This window comes from Salmo trutta, chromosome 33 (assembly GCF_901001165.1).
Source record: "Salmo trutta chromosome 33, fSalTru1.1, whole genome shotgun sequence".
NCBI lineage: Eukaryota > Metazoa > Chordata > Actinopteri > Salmoniformes > Salmonidae > Salmo > Salmo trutta.
The window spans coordinates 35,008,478-35,026,567 of NC_042989.1; the positions used below are offsets into that span (position 1 = coordinate 35,008,478).

Sequence of the window (18,090 nt, forward strand, 5' to 3'; positions counted from 1 at the left end):
TGTTCCTACACATGTAGAAGAGCAACTTACATGGGGAACTTCATCGCTTTTTAACTTTACATTTGATTAGATTTTATTTATTAGAATCCCCATTAGCCGACGCAAATGGCGACAGCTAGTCTTACTTACTTATATTCAGCACAATTCTAGTTTCTACATATGTGGAAACTACTTTTTTTTTAATATGTTTTCAGTATTATATGGAAACTGCAATTTTATCCTATGATGTAATCATCTTCAAAACAATTCAGTAATTTTCCAAAAATACAACAAGAGGGCATTTTCTGGCTCTTTGCATCCTTGCAAAACTTTTTATTTATTTATATATCACAGCAATTTGTAAATAAAAGACTCTGTAAAATATGTTTTTTAAAAACATCATATCCAGGTAGAGTACTTTTTACACCCTCTGCTAATCTGAGTCCAACGGGCCTCACTGCTCTCCTAATAGGGTTGCAGCCAAATTAATTAGCTGCTTAATGACGGAGAAAGTGCAATCAGCCAACCACCAATGGACTCTGTGGCGAGGAGCAGAGCACTAATTATGAATAATTCACTATGGCTAGATGCCAATCAACACTAAAAAGCATGAACGTAAACACCAATCCACTTACTGATCGTTTATTAAGGTATAGTGAGGCAGAATGTGAACGAGTGATGTTGTATTGGGAAATGTCATTGAAGAGAGAATATATCTTTTTGCAAAAGCATCATATATATAACCTGACGGAAGGCTAAACAGAGAACGAAAAGGAGCTTGACAGCAATGTTTTCCTATCAGTGTTCTCTGTCATTGACTTTAAGCAAGAGAATAATTGTCATTGACTTTCAAGGCAGTGTCACGATTGTCGTAAGGAGTGGACCAAAACGCAGCGGGAAAATGTATACTCATCTTTTTTATTTGTAGAAGGAAAAGCAAAATAAACACGTATACAAAAATAAATGACTCCAAACAATCCTGTCAGGTGCAACAAACACTAAACCAGGAAATAACTACCCACAAACCCCCATAGCACAAACACCTCTATAAATAGGACCTTCAATCAGAGACAACGAGAAGCAGCTGCCTCCAATTGAAGGTCAACCCAATAAACATAGAAATAGACCAACTAGAAATAACATAGAAATACACTAACATAGAACATAACCCAAACAACCCCGAAACACGCTAAACAAACACCCCCTGCCACGCCCTGACCAAACTACAATAACAAACAACCCCTTTACTGGTCAGGACGTGACAGGCAGTGAGAGACCGGAAGCCATTGACTGCTGCGCTGAGGCCTGTGGTTTCACTGTAACTCTTGCTGTGCTTTAGAGCAAAAATGTCATGTTGAGACTTGATGTTGTGTCATAGGTATTCAGACTCGTTAAAGGGAGGGCAAATTTAATTGAGACATAGGCCTACATGTAGTAACAGGAAGAAGATGGTTTGTAGTACCATTGCATGAGCCAATCCATTTTTATTGACTGTTGAACTATGCTAGTGTGTGATGACATTTCCAAATCAATAAAAATAAACGAATAGTGCCTGCATGGATTTATCTACCATAATCGGATACTAAGCTCCTGCCAATATACACTTTATATACAAAAATATGTGGACACCCCTTCAAATTAGGAGATTTGACTATTTCAGCCACACCTGTTGCTGATAGGTGTATAAAAATCGAGCACACAGCCATGCATTCTCCAGAGACAAACATTGGCAGTAGAATGGCCTTACTGAAGAACTCAATGACTTTCAACGTGGCACTGTCATAGGATGCCACCTTTCCAACAAGTCAGTTCGTAAAATGTCTGCCCTGCTAGAACTGCCCCGGTCATCTGTAAGTGCTGTTATTGTGAAGTAGAAACATCTAGAAGCAACAACGGCTCAGCCGCGAAGTGGTTGGCCACACAAGCTCACAGAACAGGATCGCCGAGTGCTGAAGTGCGTAGCACGTACAAATCGTCTGTCCTCGGCTGCAACACTCACTACCGAGATCCAAACTGCCTCTGGAAGCAACATCAGCACAATAACTATTCGTCGGGGGCTTCGGGAAATGGGTTTCCATGGCCGAGCAGCCGCACATAAGCCTAAGGTCACCAAGCGCAATGCCAAGCGTCGCCTTGAGTGGTGTAAAGCTTGCGCGCCATTGGACTCTGGAGCAGTGGAAACGCATTCTCTGGAGTGATGAATCATGCTTCACCATCTGGCAGTCAGATGGACGAATCTGGGTTTGGTGGATACCAGGGAAACGCTACCTGCCCAAATGCCAAGTGCCAACTGTAAAGTTTGGTGGAGGAGGAATAATGGTCTGGGGCTGTTTGTCATGGTTCGGGCTAGGCCTCATAGTTCCAGTGAAGGGAAATCTTAATGCTACAGCATACAATGACATTCTAGACGATTCTGTGCTTCCAACTTTGTGGCAACAGTTTGGGGAAGCTCTTTCCTGTTTCAGCATGACAATGCCACCGTGCACAAAGCGAGGTCCATACAGAAATGGTTTGTCAAGATCGGTGTGGAAGAACTTTACTGGCATGCACAGAGCCCTGAACTCAACCCAATCGAACACCTTTGGGATGAATTTGAATGCTGACTGTGTGCCATCGCCCAACATCAGTACCCAACCTCACTAATGCTCTTGTGGCTGAATGGAAGCAAGTCCCCGCAGCAATGTTCCAACATTGAGTGGAAAGCCTTCCCAGAAGAGTGGAGGCTGTTGTAGCAGCAAAGGGGGGGGGGGGGGACCAACTCCATTTGAATGCCCATGATTTTGGAATGAGATATCCGACGAGCAGCTGTCCACATACTTGTGGTCATGTGATGTATAATGTGGATACTCTGTTACACAACAAAGCAGTTATATACTGAACAAAAATATAAACACAACATGCTACAATTTCTAAGATTTTACTGAGTTACAATTCATATAACGAAATCAGTCAATTGAAATAAATTCATTAGGCCCTAATCTATGGATTTCCCATGACTGGAAATACAGATATGAATCTCTTGGTCAAAGAAACCTTAAAAAAAGGTAGGCGTATGGATCAGAAAACCACTCAGTATCTGGTGTGACAACCATTTGCCTCATGCAGCGTCACCCAGTTTATCAGGCTGTTGATTGTGTCCTGTGGAATGTTGTCCCACTCCTCTTCAATGGCTGTGTAAAGTTGCTGGATATTGGCAGGAACTGGCACAAGCTGTCGTACACGTCGATCCAGAGCATCCCAAACATGCTCAATAGGTGACGTGTCTGGTGAGTATGCAGGCCATGGAAGAACTGGGACATTTTCAGATTCTATGAATTGTCTACAGATCCTTGTGGCCAAACATGAGGTGATGGCGGTGGATGATGATTGGTACGACAATGGGCCTCAGGAACTCGTCATGGTATCTCTGTGCATTCAAGTTGCCATTGATAACGCAATTGTATTCGTTGTCCGTAGCTTATGCCTGCTCATGGCATAACCCCACCTCCACCATGGGGCACTCTGTTGGCAAGGTTGACATCAGCAAACCGCTAGCCCACACGACACCATACACGTGGTCTGCGGTTGTGAGTCCGGTTGAACGTACTGCCAAATTCTCTAAAATGACGTTGGTGGCGGCTTATGGTAGAGAAATTAACATTCCATTTTCTGGCAACAACTCTGGTGGACATTCCTGCAGTCAGCATGCCAATTGCACACTCCCTCAAAACTTGAGACATTGGTAGTATTGTGTTGTGTGACAAAATTGCACATTCCAGAGTGGCTTTTTATTGTCCCCAGCACAAGGTGCACTTGTTTTAATGATCATGCTGTTTCATCAGCTTCTTGATAGGTGACACCTGTTAGGTGGATGGATTATCTTGGCAAACGAGAAATGCTCACTAACAGGGATGTAAACAAATTTGTGCACAACATTTGAGAGAAATAAGCTTTTTGTGCAAATGGAACATTTCTGGAATCTTTTATTTCAGCTCATGAAACATGAGACCAACACTTTACATGTTGCGTTTATATTTTGGTTGCCATTCTCAGTACAAAAACAAGACATATCATCCTTGCATTTTTTTGTTCAGTGGGAATGCTGGTATTACAAATTGGGCAAAAGGACCAATAGTACCCAGGTCTGAATGATCTCCACAATCAAGTGACTACTAGACTAGAGCCTCTTGACCCATTGCAGGTTATGGTGACCTGGTCTGTGCTCTGTTACAAAGCTTCAATCAAGCAGAAGTTACTACCCTTTTACTTTGAGTAGCCTGTGTGCAGACATGAAAGGAAATAGGGCAAATCAATGCCTTACGTCAGATAGAGCGACCAATCCGCCTGCACTGTCGGTTGAGGGACGAGCGATGCCTAGGTGTGACGCCACCTGTCGGATGACAATGAGGGCAAATAGCATTAATAGATGAATAAACACTAAAAAGGTAAAGATATTGGTATGATGCAAATCCACTCTTCTTGATGTAGTGTAGTAAAAATATAAAAAGACCTTGGCATTTACAGTAGGCTATTGGGCTACATGCTATTGGGCTACATGCCACTGGGCTACATGCTATTGGGCTACATGCTATTGGGCTACATGCCATTGGGCTACATGCCATTGGGCTACATGCCATTGGGCTACATGCTATTGGGCTATATGCCATTGGGCTATATGCTATTGGGCTACATGCTATTGGGCTACATGCTATTGGGCTACATGCTATTGGGCTACATGCTATTGGGCTATATGCCATTGGGCTACATGCTATTGGGCTACATGCCATTGGGCTATATGCCATTGGGCTACATGCCATTGGGCTACATGCTATTGGGCTACATGCCATTGGGCTACATGCTATTGGGCTACATGCCATTGGGCTATATGCCATTGGGCTACATGCCATTGGGCTACATGCCATTGGGCTACATGCCATTGGGCTACATGCCATTGGGCTACATGCCATTGGGCTATATGCCATTGGGCTATATGCCATTGGGCTATATGCCATTGGGCTATATGCTATTGGGCTACATGCCATTGGGCTATATGCTATTGGGCTATATGCCATTGGGCTATATGCCATTGGGCTATATGCCATTGGGGCTATATGCCATTGGGCTACATGCCATTGGGCTACATGCCATTGGGCTATATGCCATTGGGCTATATGCCATTGAGCTATATGCCATTGGGCTATATGCCATTGGGCTACATGCCATTGGGCTATATGCCATTGGGGCTATATGCCATTGGGCTACATGCCATTGGGCTATATGCCATTGGGCTATATGCCATAGGGCTATATGCCATTGGGCTATATGCCATTGGGCTACATGCCATTGGGCTTGAAAAGGGTAGGGTCTTTGCTTGGCTAGCCATCCCCATCGCTCTGGCCAAAAGCCACGCCCACTAACGGTTAATGAAGCTATAGATATAGCAGCTGAATTAAATTCAGTATGAGTTCTCAGAAAAATAGAATCTCTCCTCTATCTCCAAGTTTGAGAATTAACGTAGCAGGTTAGGATAATTAATGTGGCAGGTTAGGAGAACTAACATAGCAGGTTAGGAGAATTAAGGTGGCAGGTTAGGAGAATTAACTAAGCAGGTTAGGATAATTAACGTGGCAGGTTAAGAGAACTAATGTAGCAGGTTAGGAGAATTAACATGGCAGGTTAGGATAATTAACGTGACAGGTTCAGAGAGCTAACGTAGCAGGTAGGGAGAATTACCGTGGCAGGTTAGGAGAATTACTGTGTGGCAGGTTAAGAGAACTAACGTTGCATGTTAGGAGAATTACTGTGTGGCAGGTTAGGAGAATTACTGTGTGGCAGGTTAGGAGAACGAACGTTGCATGTTAGGAGAATTACTGTGTGGCAGGTTAGGAGAATTACTGTGTGGCAGGTTAGGAGAATTACTGTGTGGCAGGTTAGGAGAACAAACGTTGCATGTTAGGAGAATTACTGCGTTGCATGTTAGGAGAATTTACGTGACAAGTTAAGAGAATGAGGTTAAGGTTAGACTTAGTGAAAAAGCTACAAGGAAGCAGCAACGCAAAATTGGTCTTGAGTGGCAACCAATCTTCCCAATTAGGTGTTAGGTTTTCATACACCCACTTATGTTGATCCTCCCACTTATTTCGCAACGTCCACTTTCAGACAAAATCCAGGTATTTAGTAGTTTATTAGGATCCCCATTAGCTGTTTCTGAAGCAGCAGCTACTCTTCCTGGGGTCCACACAGAACATAAAACATGACATAATACAGAATATCAATAGACAAGAACAGCTCAAGGACTGAACTATACAAATTTTAAATAGGAACAATAGAACCAAAAAAGGTTCTACGGAGAGTTACACGCATATCACAGGAGGTTGGCGGCACATTCATTGGGGAAGACGGGCTCGTGGTAATGGCTGGAGCGGAATAGGTGGAATGGCATCAAATACATCAAACATATGGTTTGATGCCATTCCATTCGCTCCGTTCCAGGCATTACTATTAGCCGTTCTCCCCTCAGCAGCCTCCACTGACGCATACAGTACATACATTATTACATATGCATATTTAGGTTAGAGGTCAGATAGGGGCAACACGTTGTGCAGTGAGGCGCTTTAAAAAAAAAAAAACAATTTAAGCAAATGTTGTTTGCTTGAGTTTGCTATTCTGTATGCAGTTACCAATGACTAGCTCCTCTATCCCTCTATCATCATGTCTGATTTGAAAGAGAGAAACACCAGGGGGTGCAAAATGTCAAAGGGCAGTCTCTGATGCCTTGGCCTTTCATCCGGCTTGGATTTCATGAGGTACATTCAGTATTGCAATGTTTTCTAATGGTCCAGCAACACATTTCACAACTGTTTCCTAACTATTCCAAGTCAAACTATTCAACTGTAACCAGACAGGCAACAAAAAGAAAGCCAATGCTACGTTATTTCTACACTAATGCCATTTGTGTATTATTGGATACGATACTCAGATGAAATGTTAAATATGTTTTATGTGTCATCTCTTCCTAACTGAAGCCCGTTTGTGTTAACGTTATTTTGTTGGTATATTAATAATTCACCAATACAACTCACATTCAATGGTAAACTATAGTTATTTGGAGTAATAGTTAGTAGTATAGTTAGTTTAAATAGTTTCTACGTTACACTTGGCTCTTTCACTATTGCTAAAAAAGGAAAAAACTCCTAACCACTCTTGAGAAACAAAACCTATTCCCAAAAGCAACGAACTTTGGAATAAGAATTAAGTCGACAAATAAAGACCAGCCTTCACTACTCGTTGCAATTCTTTCGGTTAATCCCTCATCAAATGATGTAGGCTAAAGTTTGAAATAATGGCAGTATTCTACTGTACCACTCCCACCGCTCCAATGTGAGTGTGAATAACAATATGTGCGTCTGAATCATAGGCAGACAGCTTCATGCTATTGGTTCGCGGAGGGACCTGTACCTGTCAGTGGGAGTGCCCATCGTCGGGATGAAATGTTCCTTCCTCTGATCCAGAGTAGAGTCCGTTGAACAATTCGATTGGGAATAATTTCATCAACATTCCCAGGACTCCCAGCATGCAGCCTATAACGTCGTGGAGCAAGGAGAGAGTGAGCGACTGGCTCAAAGGTAGGCTATAATTGGCGCTGTTTGTGTTTGGCAGGTGAGTTTAATTCGGTTTTCACACAGGTAGCCGTAAATAGAAGCGCCACGAATCCTCTTGGAAGGGTAGGTGGAATGAGGAAGTTAAATTGATAGGGGCCAAGTCTGATTGATAAAGCTGTAATACACAATTAATTGGTATATCATATATGTAGCCTAGCCTGATACTTTTGCCTGCAAAATCGTGTAAATGTTTCTTACAAGCCAGAATGTTTTATATAATTAGGCCGACATTTAAACTTACTCTACCGGTTGTCTGTACGGTTTGTCCTTCAAATGCTTGAAATTTGAGACAAGATATCCACGGGAAGGTATTTTTTACCTGACCTTTTTAGAGTCGGAACCATATGCCGGTAGCTATATGGTTCGGTTCGCCACCAAGGTAAAATTAGTTTTCTTTTGGAAATTCGATGTCCTCTCGTCAATAACTAGTTAACATTTTATATTCTAACAAGGAACATTTTATATTCTGAGGATGGGGAGCAATTGACACCTTTGTCAATTCCTTTTTTTTTTGTCTTAAAAAATACATAAACATTTCACACAAAAAAGGTGTACATTGTTCGCCATCCTCCCCGATTCAGAATATACCATTTTCACGGCATGCTTGGTTTTACAGGCATTAGTGTCAGGCTGTAGACTAAAGCGTGAGTATAGTATGTCACTTTCTACATGTATTGATTATGTGGAACTATTGGAATGTGCTGTATTTATTTTGTTATTTTTTCCAAAGCAGCCAAATGGGTCTAAATTACACCAATACTGCAGCCATTATTTTCAGCGAGTAGAAACTTGTCCAGTTACTCAAATGCCTCTGACAGTCTGAGAAACTTCTAGAATCTGTTACACACAACAGTTTAAGCTTGAATTTGTAGGTAGTTCCACACGCTTTTTTGGTTTGCTTATAGGCTGTTTTTGTTCATAAGAGCATATTTTCCACATTCAATGATTTAAAAAGGTCTGCACTAAGTTTATACCATTGCAATATGGTAATAATAGCTGAGAAAGAATGGCGCCGGAGGGGATGTCTGCCGTTTTACGGGCTCCTAACCAACTGTGGTATTTTGTGTTTTTTCACATTGTTTGTAACTTTTGTACATAATTTTGCTGCTACCGTCTCTTATGACCGAAAGAGCTTCTGGATATCAGAACAATGATTACTCACCTCGAACTAGACCAATATTTTTTTCTTTAATGAGTCCGTCACGAAGGATATGCTGCTTCTCCGAGACCAGGCCCAAATCCCGGGCATTCGCGTGAAGAAAAGACGGAAATACAAGGGGCGATAGGGGTGCCTTGTGAGAATTCGTCAGCGAGAGGGAAAAAACAACTCTAGACCACATTTACTCCACACACAGAGATGCATAGAAAGCTCACCCTCAATTTGGCAAATCTGACCATAATTCTATCCTCCTGCTTACAAGCAAAAACTAAAGCAGGAAGTACCAGTGACTCACTCAATACGGAATTGGTCAGATTACGCGGAGGCTACGCTACAGGACTGTTATGCTATCATAGACTGGAATATGGAATATGTTCCGGGATTCATCCAATGGCATTGAGGAGTACACCACCTCAGTCACCAGCATCGTCAATAAGTGCATCGACGACGTCCCCCCCACAGTGACCGTAAATATACATCCCATCCAGAAGCCATGGATTACAGGCAACATCCGCACCGAGCTAAAGGCTAGATCTGCCGCTTTCAAGGAGGCGGGACACTAATCCGGACACTTATAAGAAATCCTGCTATGCCCTCAGAAGAACCATCAAACAGGCAAAGTGTCAATACAGGACTAAGATGGAATCATACTACACCGGCTCCGACGTTCGTCGGATGTGGCAAGGCTTGCAAACTATTACAGACTACAAAGGGAAACCCAGCCGCGAGCTGCCCAGTGACACCAGCCTACCAGACCAGCTAAATGACTTTTATGCTCGCTTCGAGGCAAGCAACACTGAAGCATGTAGGAGAGCACCAGGTGTTCCAGACGACTGTATAATCACGTTTTCTGTAGCTGATCTGAACTTTAAACAGGTCAATATTCACAAGGCCGCGGGTCCAGACGGATTACCAGGACGTGTACTCAAAGCATGCACGGACCAACTGGCAAGGGTCTAACACTGACATTTTCAACCTCTCCCTGACTGAGTCTGTAATGCCTACATATTTCAAGCAGACCACCATAGTCCCTCTGCCCAAGAAAGCGTAGGTAACCTGCCATTAAGTGCTTTAAAAAGCTGGTCATGGCTCACATCAACACTATCATCCCGGAAACCCTAGACCCACTCCAATTTGCATCCACAGATGACGCAGTCTCAATCGCACTCCACACTGCCCTTTCCCACCTGGACAAAAGGAACACCGATGTGAGAATGCTATTCATTGACTAAAGCTTAGCGTTCAACACCATAGTGGACACATCACTAACCTAAGGACCCTGGGACTAAACCCCTCCCTCAGCAACTGAATCCTGGACTTCCTGACAGGCCACCCCCAGGTGGTAAGGGTAGGCAACAACACATCTGCCATGCTGATCCTCAACATGGGGGCCCCCTCGGGGTACGTGCTTAGTCCACTCCTGTACTCCCTGTTCACCCACGACTGCGTTGCCAAGCATGACTTCAACATCATCATTAAGTTTGCTGACGACACAACAGTGGTAGGCCTGATCACCGACAACAATGAGACAGCCTATAGGGAGGAGGTCAGAGACCTGGCAGTGTGGCGCCAGGACAACAACCTCTCCCTCAACGTGAGCAATACAAAGGGGATGATTGTGGACTACAGGAAAAAGATTTCCGAATAAGGTCCCCTTTCACATCGATGGGGCTGTAGTGGAGCAAGTCAAGAGTGGTGTCCACATCACCAACAAACTATCATGGTCCAAACACACCAAGCACCAAGACAGTCGTGAAGAGGGCACGACAATGCCTTTTCCCCCTCAGGAGACTGAAAATATTTGGCATGGGTCCCCAGATCCTCAAAAGGTTCTACAGCTGCACCATCAAGAGCATCCTTACCAGTTGCATCACCGCCTGGTATGGCAACTGCTCGGCATCTAACCATAAGGCGCAACAGAGGGTAGTGCGTAAGGCCCAGTACATCACTGGGGCGAAGCTTCCTGCCATCCAAGACCTATATACTAGGCGGTGTCAGAGGAAGGCCCAAAAAATTGTCAGAGACTCCAGTCACCCAAGTCATAGACTGTTCTGTCTGGAGCGCCAAGTCTAGGTCCAATAGGCTCCTTAACAGCTTCTGGAAACAGAAGATACTCTACAGGAAGGACGGAATCCATCCCAATCATCTTGGCTCCTGGACTCTGTCTACACATTTCAAGGCAGCGGTGAAACAATGACTTATCAATCACCCAAGACCAGCTCTGCTAATCCCTACCATTCTGACAGAGTCGTCATAATGCTTCATTACATGTATATTATCCCACGGGCTTTGATAGAGACAATGTAAGTAACTTAATGTATGTCCCCCTAATTGTCCTGAATACCTTTGTTAATCCTACAGCTATTGTATGCAGTAATCATGAGCCTATGAACCAGAGTTACACTGTTAACACTGAGACGGTGTGCTCTAGTAGGAAGACCACTTTGTGCAGCTCACCCTGCACTATCAAGTCTACTTCTGATAAGCTTCCCAGTAAAGCATTTTTAAAAATTAAGCAACCCAGAAAAGTGCTAAAAATAGCCCATATTAACATATGCAGCCTGAGAAACAAGGTCCATGAAGTCAATAACTTGCTTGTAACAGATGACATTACTAGAGAGTGTGTGCCCTCAGGCCTGGAGGGAAGCTAAAGTCATTCTGCTACCCAAGAATAGTAAAGCCCCCTTTACTGGCTCAAATAGCCGACCAATCAGCCTGTTACCAACCCTTAGTAAACTTCTGGAAAAAATTGTTTGACCAGGTATAATGCCATTTCACAGATTTTCAGCACACATAGGGAAGGACACTCAACAAGCACGGCACTTATTGGCTGAGAGAAATTGATGATAAAATGATTGTGGGGGCTGTCTTGTTAGACTTCAGTGCAGCTTTTGACATTATTGATCATAGTCTGCTGCTGGAAAAACGTATGAGTTATGGCTTTACACCCCCTGCTATAATGTGGATAAAGAGTTACCTGTCTAAGAACACACCCCACATGGACTACAGCGGTGTCAGCCACCGGCAGCTGTGTTAGAATGGTAGGACGCAGCATTGTAATGTCCTGTACTCGTGACTCAGGTGAGCACAGGGTTTTTGCCCCGGGAACCAAGATGTTTCTCACCATAGAGCTGCCGATGATGACAGCTGGTGAAATGGTTGGGGATGTCTGGTTGTTCTTTCGCCTTGAGTGGTTTAGAAGACCCTTCGAGAACCGATGAGAGGTGTGGCTCGATGGACCCGATCCAGCCGTAGAATCCATCGTGGCTGATGAAGGGAAAGATCTGAACCCACGGTAGAAGCCACCGGAGAGAGAGTGGGAGACAGAACAGGGGACAAAGTCGCAGGTACCTCTGGATCCAATCTCAAAGCGGAAGTCCTCCGGGATGAAGGTGCCGAAACATCTGGATCCAAGGCAGCGAAGCTGTTTTGAAGTCTGTGTCCGGCATGGATTCCCCAGCAGCTTTTGTAAGTTTGCTACTGTTTTTATAAGAGTAGCCATAGTCCGTATTGCCCCGGAATTGAGCAAAATAAACAGCTCCTGCAATGTTGAAAACGTTTGTTAGCGACCTCCATTTAAAACTACAGGCTAGCTGGGCTTCTGTGATTCTCTTCTTGACAGGAATTGACCAAAAGTTTGCTATGAGCTACAGTGTATTCGCAAATACAGCACGCACCCCACCTCCCAAAACATGAACAGCCAGTGAAACGGCAAACACACAAGCAACACACCTGAGTCACACACCAGTACGGCAAACGAAGAGAAAGCGGAGAACTTGCTCTGTATGGATCCTGCCTGCTCATACACTACACGAGCAGGAGCTGACCAACTCGCAAGTTGGTGCTGTAGAAACGAGAAGTAAATTGGGGGGCAGTGAGACAAAACACTGGTCAACAAGTTAGTAATTGATTTAATAACGAGGCATCCTCTCCTCTGTGATTGGAAATTATTACAATGCTGTTGCCATGATGATAACGGTAAAGATACAGATAATGACCATGACAATGCTGTTGTGATGAGATTAACATGACGATACCGATAAGAAATTAGGATGATGGATAACACTTTATTTGAGGGTGTATAAGGACTGTTGGTTAAATACACATGTAGCCCAGTGTTTTCCTGGTCCTAGGGTTTTCCTGGTCCTAGGGTTTTCCTGGTCCTAGGGTTTTCCTGGCTACTTTTCCTGGTCCTAGGCTCCTAGCCTGATGACTCACATTCAATTATTCCGCTGCACTGTCATCCACTACATACTTTAGTCTGAGACTTCCATCATTGAAGTTGTTTGTGGTGATGAGGGGCACAAGTGACGTTCTGGCCCAACCCATCGGTTTCTAGACCAATCAGACGGCTCCGAATGTGTTAGCATTCGGTGAAGGGTCAGGGAGGTACTCCGCTCAAGACTCATTGCAGAGAAGAAACGAACGCCCGTGGGCGTGGCGTAACATTTGGTTGCCAGGAGACTGGGGACCCAGAAGGATGCATATGTTTGCTTTTGCCCTGTAGGTTTGATGATTAGTTGATAAGTTGAATCAAGTGTATTCGTGGAAGGACAAAAACAATAATGTCCACTAAGGTAACTGCACATTTGTCAGAAAATGTTAATAAAAGCTTGAAAAAAAATCTGATTATCCATGTGTGGTCTCTCTCTCTCTCTCTCTCTCTCTCCAGGTCTGGACGCCCCTCTTCACCAGTATCCCTTCACAGAGTGGCAGGTGACGGGGTTGGACCTGCTGCAGCTCTCCTCCCAGGACCTGGAGCGGCTGGGCGTTCACAAGATCAGCCACCAGGAGCTCATCCTGGAGGCTGTGGAGAAGCTCTGCTCCCTGGTGAGACCCGGGCTGCTGCTCCCTGGGGGCTGGAGGGCTCATTGATTGATACAAGGCCCAAGGTTTTATTTTATTCATTTAAAAAAAAAATCCTGGTTGGAAGATTTCTGCAATAAACAGGGAATCCCAAATCCTTCAACCAGGATTTCTGGAAAATGTAGGAATTTTGTGGAAAGTTACCGTCATTTTTGGTTGATAAATAAAATTTGATTTGTCACAACTGGTGTAGACTTTACCGTGAAATGCTTGCTTATGAGCCCTTCCCAATGATGCAGTTTAAAAATATAACACACAAGATCTGTGTGTTATATTTGAGGTAGAGCTGTACATGAAGGCAGGGTAAAGTGGCTAGGCATCAGGATAGATAATAACAAGGTATTTGAGGTAGAGCTGTACATGAAGGCAGGGTAAAGTGGCTAGGCATCAGGATAGATAATAACAAGGTATTTGAGGTAGAGCTGTACATGAAGGCAGGGTAAAGTGGCTAGGCATCAGGATAGATAATAACAAGGTATTTGAGGTAGAGCTGTACATGAAGGCAGGGTAAAGTGGCTAGGCATCAGGATAGATAATAACAAGGTATTTGATGTAGAGCTGTACATGAAGGCAGGGTAAAGTGGCTAGGCATCAGGATAGATAATAACAAGGTATTTGAGGTAGAGCTGTACATGAAGGCAGGGTAAAGTGGCTAGGCATCAGGATAGATACGAGTAAAATAAAGAACAAAGTAGTAGCAGCAGCAAATAATGAGTGTGTGTGTTTTGTGATGTGTCGTTGTGTGTGTGTTTGTGTGTGTGTGTGTGTGTGGTCAGTGCAGATAGTTTGGGTATCATTAATTGACTATTTAGCAGTCTTATGGCTTGGGGGTAGAAGCTGCCTCGGAACCTGTTGGTCCGAGAGCTGAAGTTTCGGTACTGTTTCCCGGACAGTAGCAGAGTGAACAGTCTATGGCTTGGTGGTTGGAGTCTTTGGAAATTCTTCATGCTATTCTCTGACACCGGCTGATTTAGAGGTCCTGGATGGCAGGGATGTACATGGGCTGTCCGCACCACCCTCTGTATCTGACAAGGGAGGTGCATTTGCCATACCAAGCAGTGATGCAACCAGTCAAGAGGCTTTCTATTGCAGCTGTAGAACTTTTTGAGGATCCGAGGACCCATGACAAATCTTTTCAGTCACCTGAGGGGGAAAGGTGTTGTCGTGCCGTCTTCACGACTTCATGACTCTTTCTCCTATAGTCCACAATCAGCTCCTTGGTCTTACTGACGTTGAGGGAGAGGTTGTTGTCCTGGCAACACACTGCTAAGTCTCTGACCTCCTTCCTGTAGGCTGACTCATCAGTGACGGTAACCACCGTCGTGTCGTCAGCAAACTTGTTGATGGTGTTGGAGTCGTGGGTGAACAGGGAGTACAGGAGGGGACTAAGTACACACCCCTGAGGGGCCCGTGTGTTGAGAGTCAACGTGGCGGAGGTTGTTGCCTAACCTCATCACCTTGGGCCGGCCCGTCAGGAAGTCCAGGATCTAGTTGCAGAGGGAGGGGTTCAGTCACAGGGTCCCTAGCTTGGAGGGGACTATGGCGTTGAACGCTGAGCTGTAGTCTATGAATAGCCTTTTCACATAGTTATTTCCCCTCTTGTCTAGGTGGGAGAAGGCAGTGTGAAGTGCATTTGAGATTGTGTCATCCGTGGATCTGTTGGGGCGATATCCGAATTGGAGTTGGTCTAGGGTGTCTGTGTAAAGCTCTTTTTCATTCTCGTTTCGGGCTAAATAAATGTAGCTGTTTCAGAAACACAGATCTGGGTCTGTACCAGCCTAAACAAGTGACTGCTTCTATTCTAACCTTTTCAAGTCCCCCTCTGACATTCATCAACTGCCATTTACAGATTACAGCAGAGGGTTGAGTTATTAAGTTCAGGCTTCATCTGGTGTTTTATTGTTTTCGCTTTGCCTGCAGAGAGGTGTGTGTGTGTGCACTTCATCTACAACCAAAGGCTAACACAAAAGAAGCTAGTGGTAATTCTTCTCATATGCAAGTTACAGTGTGGGGAACGTTTGTTGTCACTGGCTAACAGGCTCCTCCCTTCTCTCCAATTTCCCATGTCTTCCATTCTCACTCTAAGTTTTCCTCTAATTAAATTGTCTCCTCCCTCCATCCATTGCTTTTTCTCAACACAAACTTTCTGTGGACTCAGTCTCAGGTCATTAATGGAAACAGAGGACACGTTTCTGTGTTTCACCGCTTCCATGTTTCAATGTGCTTTGTTTCCCCTGGGAGGATTAATTTAGTCGAAGGGACGGTGCCAGGGCCTGTGGGTTTGAGTGGCGTAACCGCGGACGCCAGGCCGGGGCTAAGCTGTTGCTCTGCTTGTAATGGTCTGCTTTAAAAATAACTGAATAACAAGGGGGTTTCTGCCCTTCGTGATTTAATGAGGTGGTCTCAGAGTAGGAGTGCTGATCTAGGATCATGTCACCCCCCCTGTCCATGTAATGCTATTCATGATGATCTAAAAGGCAAAGCTGATCCTTGATCAGCACTCCTACTCATTATGAATACAGGCCCTGGTCTTTCCTATGGTCTGAATGGCCCCAGCAGCATGTAGTGACTAAAGGTCTGATCGGGTGCTATTAACTGTAATACTGTAATGGTTTATGGTAAGCTTTCCGGAGGGAAATGTTATGAACTACAAAGGACTCATATTGAGATTTCTAGCTGCTGTGTGTATTGTCCATCTTCGTTTCTGTGTGTGTGTGTACTGTCCATCTTCGTGTGTGTGTGTGTGTCCATGTAAGGAGATTTTTATCTCTGGAGTGTACATCCTTGTGTGTGTGTGTACTGTCCGTCTTCGTGTGTGTGTGTCCGTGTGAGTGTATGGGGCTTTTTATCTCTGGAGTGTACATCCTTGAGTGTGTGCCGTCATAGGGCTCCCGTCATAGGGCTCACAGCGGTCTAAGACACTGCATCTCAGTGCAAGAGGCGTCACTGCAGTACCTGGTTCGAATCCAGGCTGTATCACATCCGGTCGTCATTGGGAGTCCCATAGTGCGGGGAGCACAATTGTCCCAGCGTCGTCCGCGTTTGGCTGGTGTAGACCGTCATTGTAAATAAGAATTTGTTCTTAACTGACTTGCCTCGTTAAATAAATAAAATAGGAACTTGTCAGACACCCATAATTACCATCTACTGTATTGAAATATACTGCTCAAAAAAATAAAGGGAACACTTAAACAACACATCCTAGATCTGAATGAAAGAAATAATCTTATTAAATACTTTTTTCTTTACATAGTTGAATGTGCTGAACACAAAATCACACAAAAATAATCAATGAAAATGCAATTTATCAACCCATGGAGGTCTGGATTTGGAGTCACACTCAAAATTAAAGTGGAAAACCACACTACAGGCTGATCCAACTTTGATGTAATGTCCTTAAAACAAGTCAAAATGAGGCTCAGTAGTGTGTGTGGCCTCCACGTGCCTGTATGACCTCCCTACAACGCCTGGGCATGCTCCTGATGAGGTGGCGGATGGTCTCCTGAGGGATCTCCCAGACCTGGACTAAAGCATCCGCCAACTCCTGGACAGTCTGTGGTGCAACGTGGTGTTGGTGGATAGAGCGAGACATGATGTCCCAGATGTGCTCAATTGGATTCAGGTCTGGGGAACGGGCGGGCCAGTCCATAGCATCAATGCCTTCCCCTTGCAAGAACTGCTGACACACTCCAGCCACATGAGGTCTAGCATTGTCTTGCATTAGGAGGAACCCAGGGCCAACCACACCAGCATATGGTCTCACAAGGGGTCTGAGGATCTCATCTCGGTACCTAATGGCAGTCAGGCTACCTCTGGCGAGCACATGGAGGGCTGTGCGGCCCCCCAAAGAAATGCCACCCCACACCATGACTGACCCACCGCCAAACCGGTCATGCTGGAGGATGTTGCAGGCAGCAGAACGTTCTCCACGGCGTCTCCAGACTCTGTCACGTCTGTCACGTGTGCTCAGTGTGAACCTGCTTTCATCTGTGAAGAGCACAGGGCGCCAGTGGCGAATTTGCCAATCGTGGTGTTCTCTGGCAAATGCCAAACGTCCTGCACGGTGTTGGGCTGTAAGCACAACCCCCACCTGTGGACGTCGGGCCCTCATACCACCCTCATGGAGTCTTTCTGACCGTTTGAGCAGACACATGCACATTTGTGGCCTGCTGGAGGTCATTTTGCAGGGCTCTGGCAGTGCTTCTCCTGCTCCTCCTTCCACAAAGGCGGAGGTAGCGGTCCTGCTGCTGGGTTGTTGCCCTCCTACGGCCTCCTCCACGTCTCCTGATGTACTGGCCTGTCTCCTGGTAGCGCCTCCATGCTCTGGACACTACGCTGACAGACACAGCAAACCTTCTTGCCACAGCTCGCATTGATGTGCCATCCTGGATGAGCTGCACTACCTGAGCCACTTGTGTGGGTTGCAGACTCCGTCTCATGCTACCA

General features: G+C 44.9%; 1 protein-coding gene and 1 long non-coding RNA gene across 2 annotated transcripts in view; one reads left to right on the forward strand and one right to left on the reverse strand.

Annotated features, from left to right (window-relative positions):
• Positions 1-3,924: 3,924 nt before the first annotated feature.
• LOC115172890 (uncharacterized) lies at positions 3,925-7,484 on the reverse strand. The gene is made up of 2 exons (XR_003871513.1): positions 7,417-7,484; positions 3,925-4,348 (listed from the first exon to the last, which is right to left on the reverse strand). It is a non-coding gene; the product is annotated as an uncharacterized LOC115172890 (long non-coding RNA).
• Positions 7,437-18,090, forward strand: part of cnksr1 (connector enhancer of kinase suppressor of Ras 1) — a 90,170-nt gene continuing 79,516 nt past the window's right edge. Inside the window, exons 1-2 of the mRNA XM_029730729.1 lie at positions 7,437-7,583; positions 13,451-13,608. Coding sequence (XP_029586589.1) covers positions 7,532-7,583; positions 13,451-13,608 — 210 coding nt within the window. The 5' untranslated portion in view covers positions 7,437-7,531. The remainder of the gene's footprint in view (positions 7,584-13,450; positions 13,609-18,090) is intronic.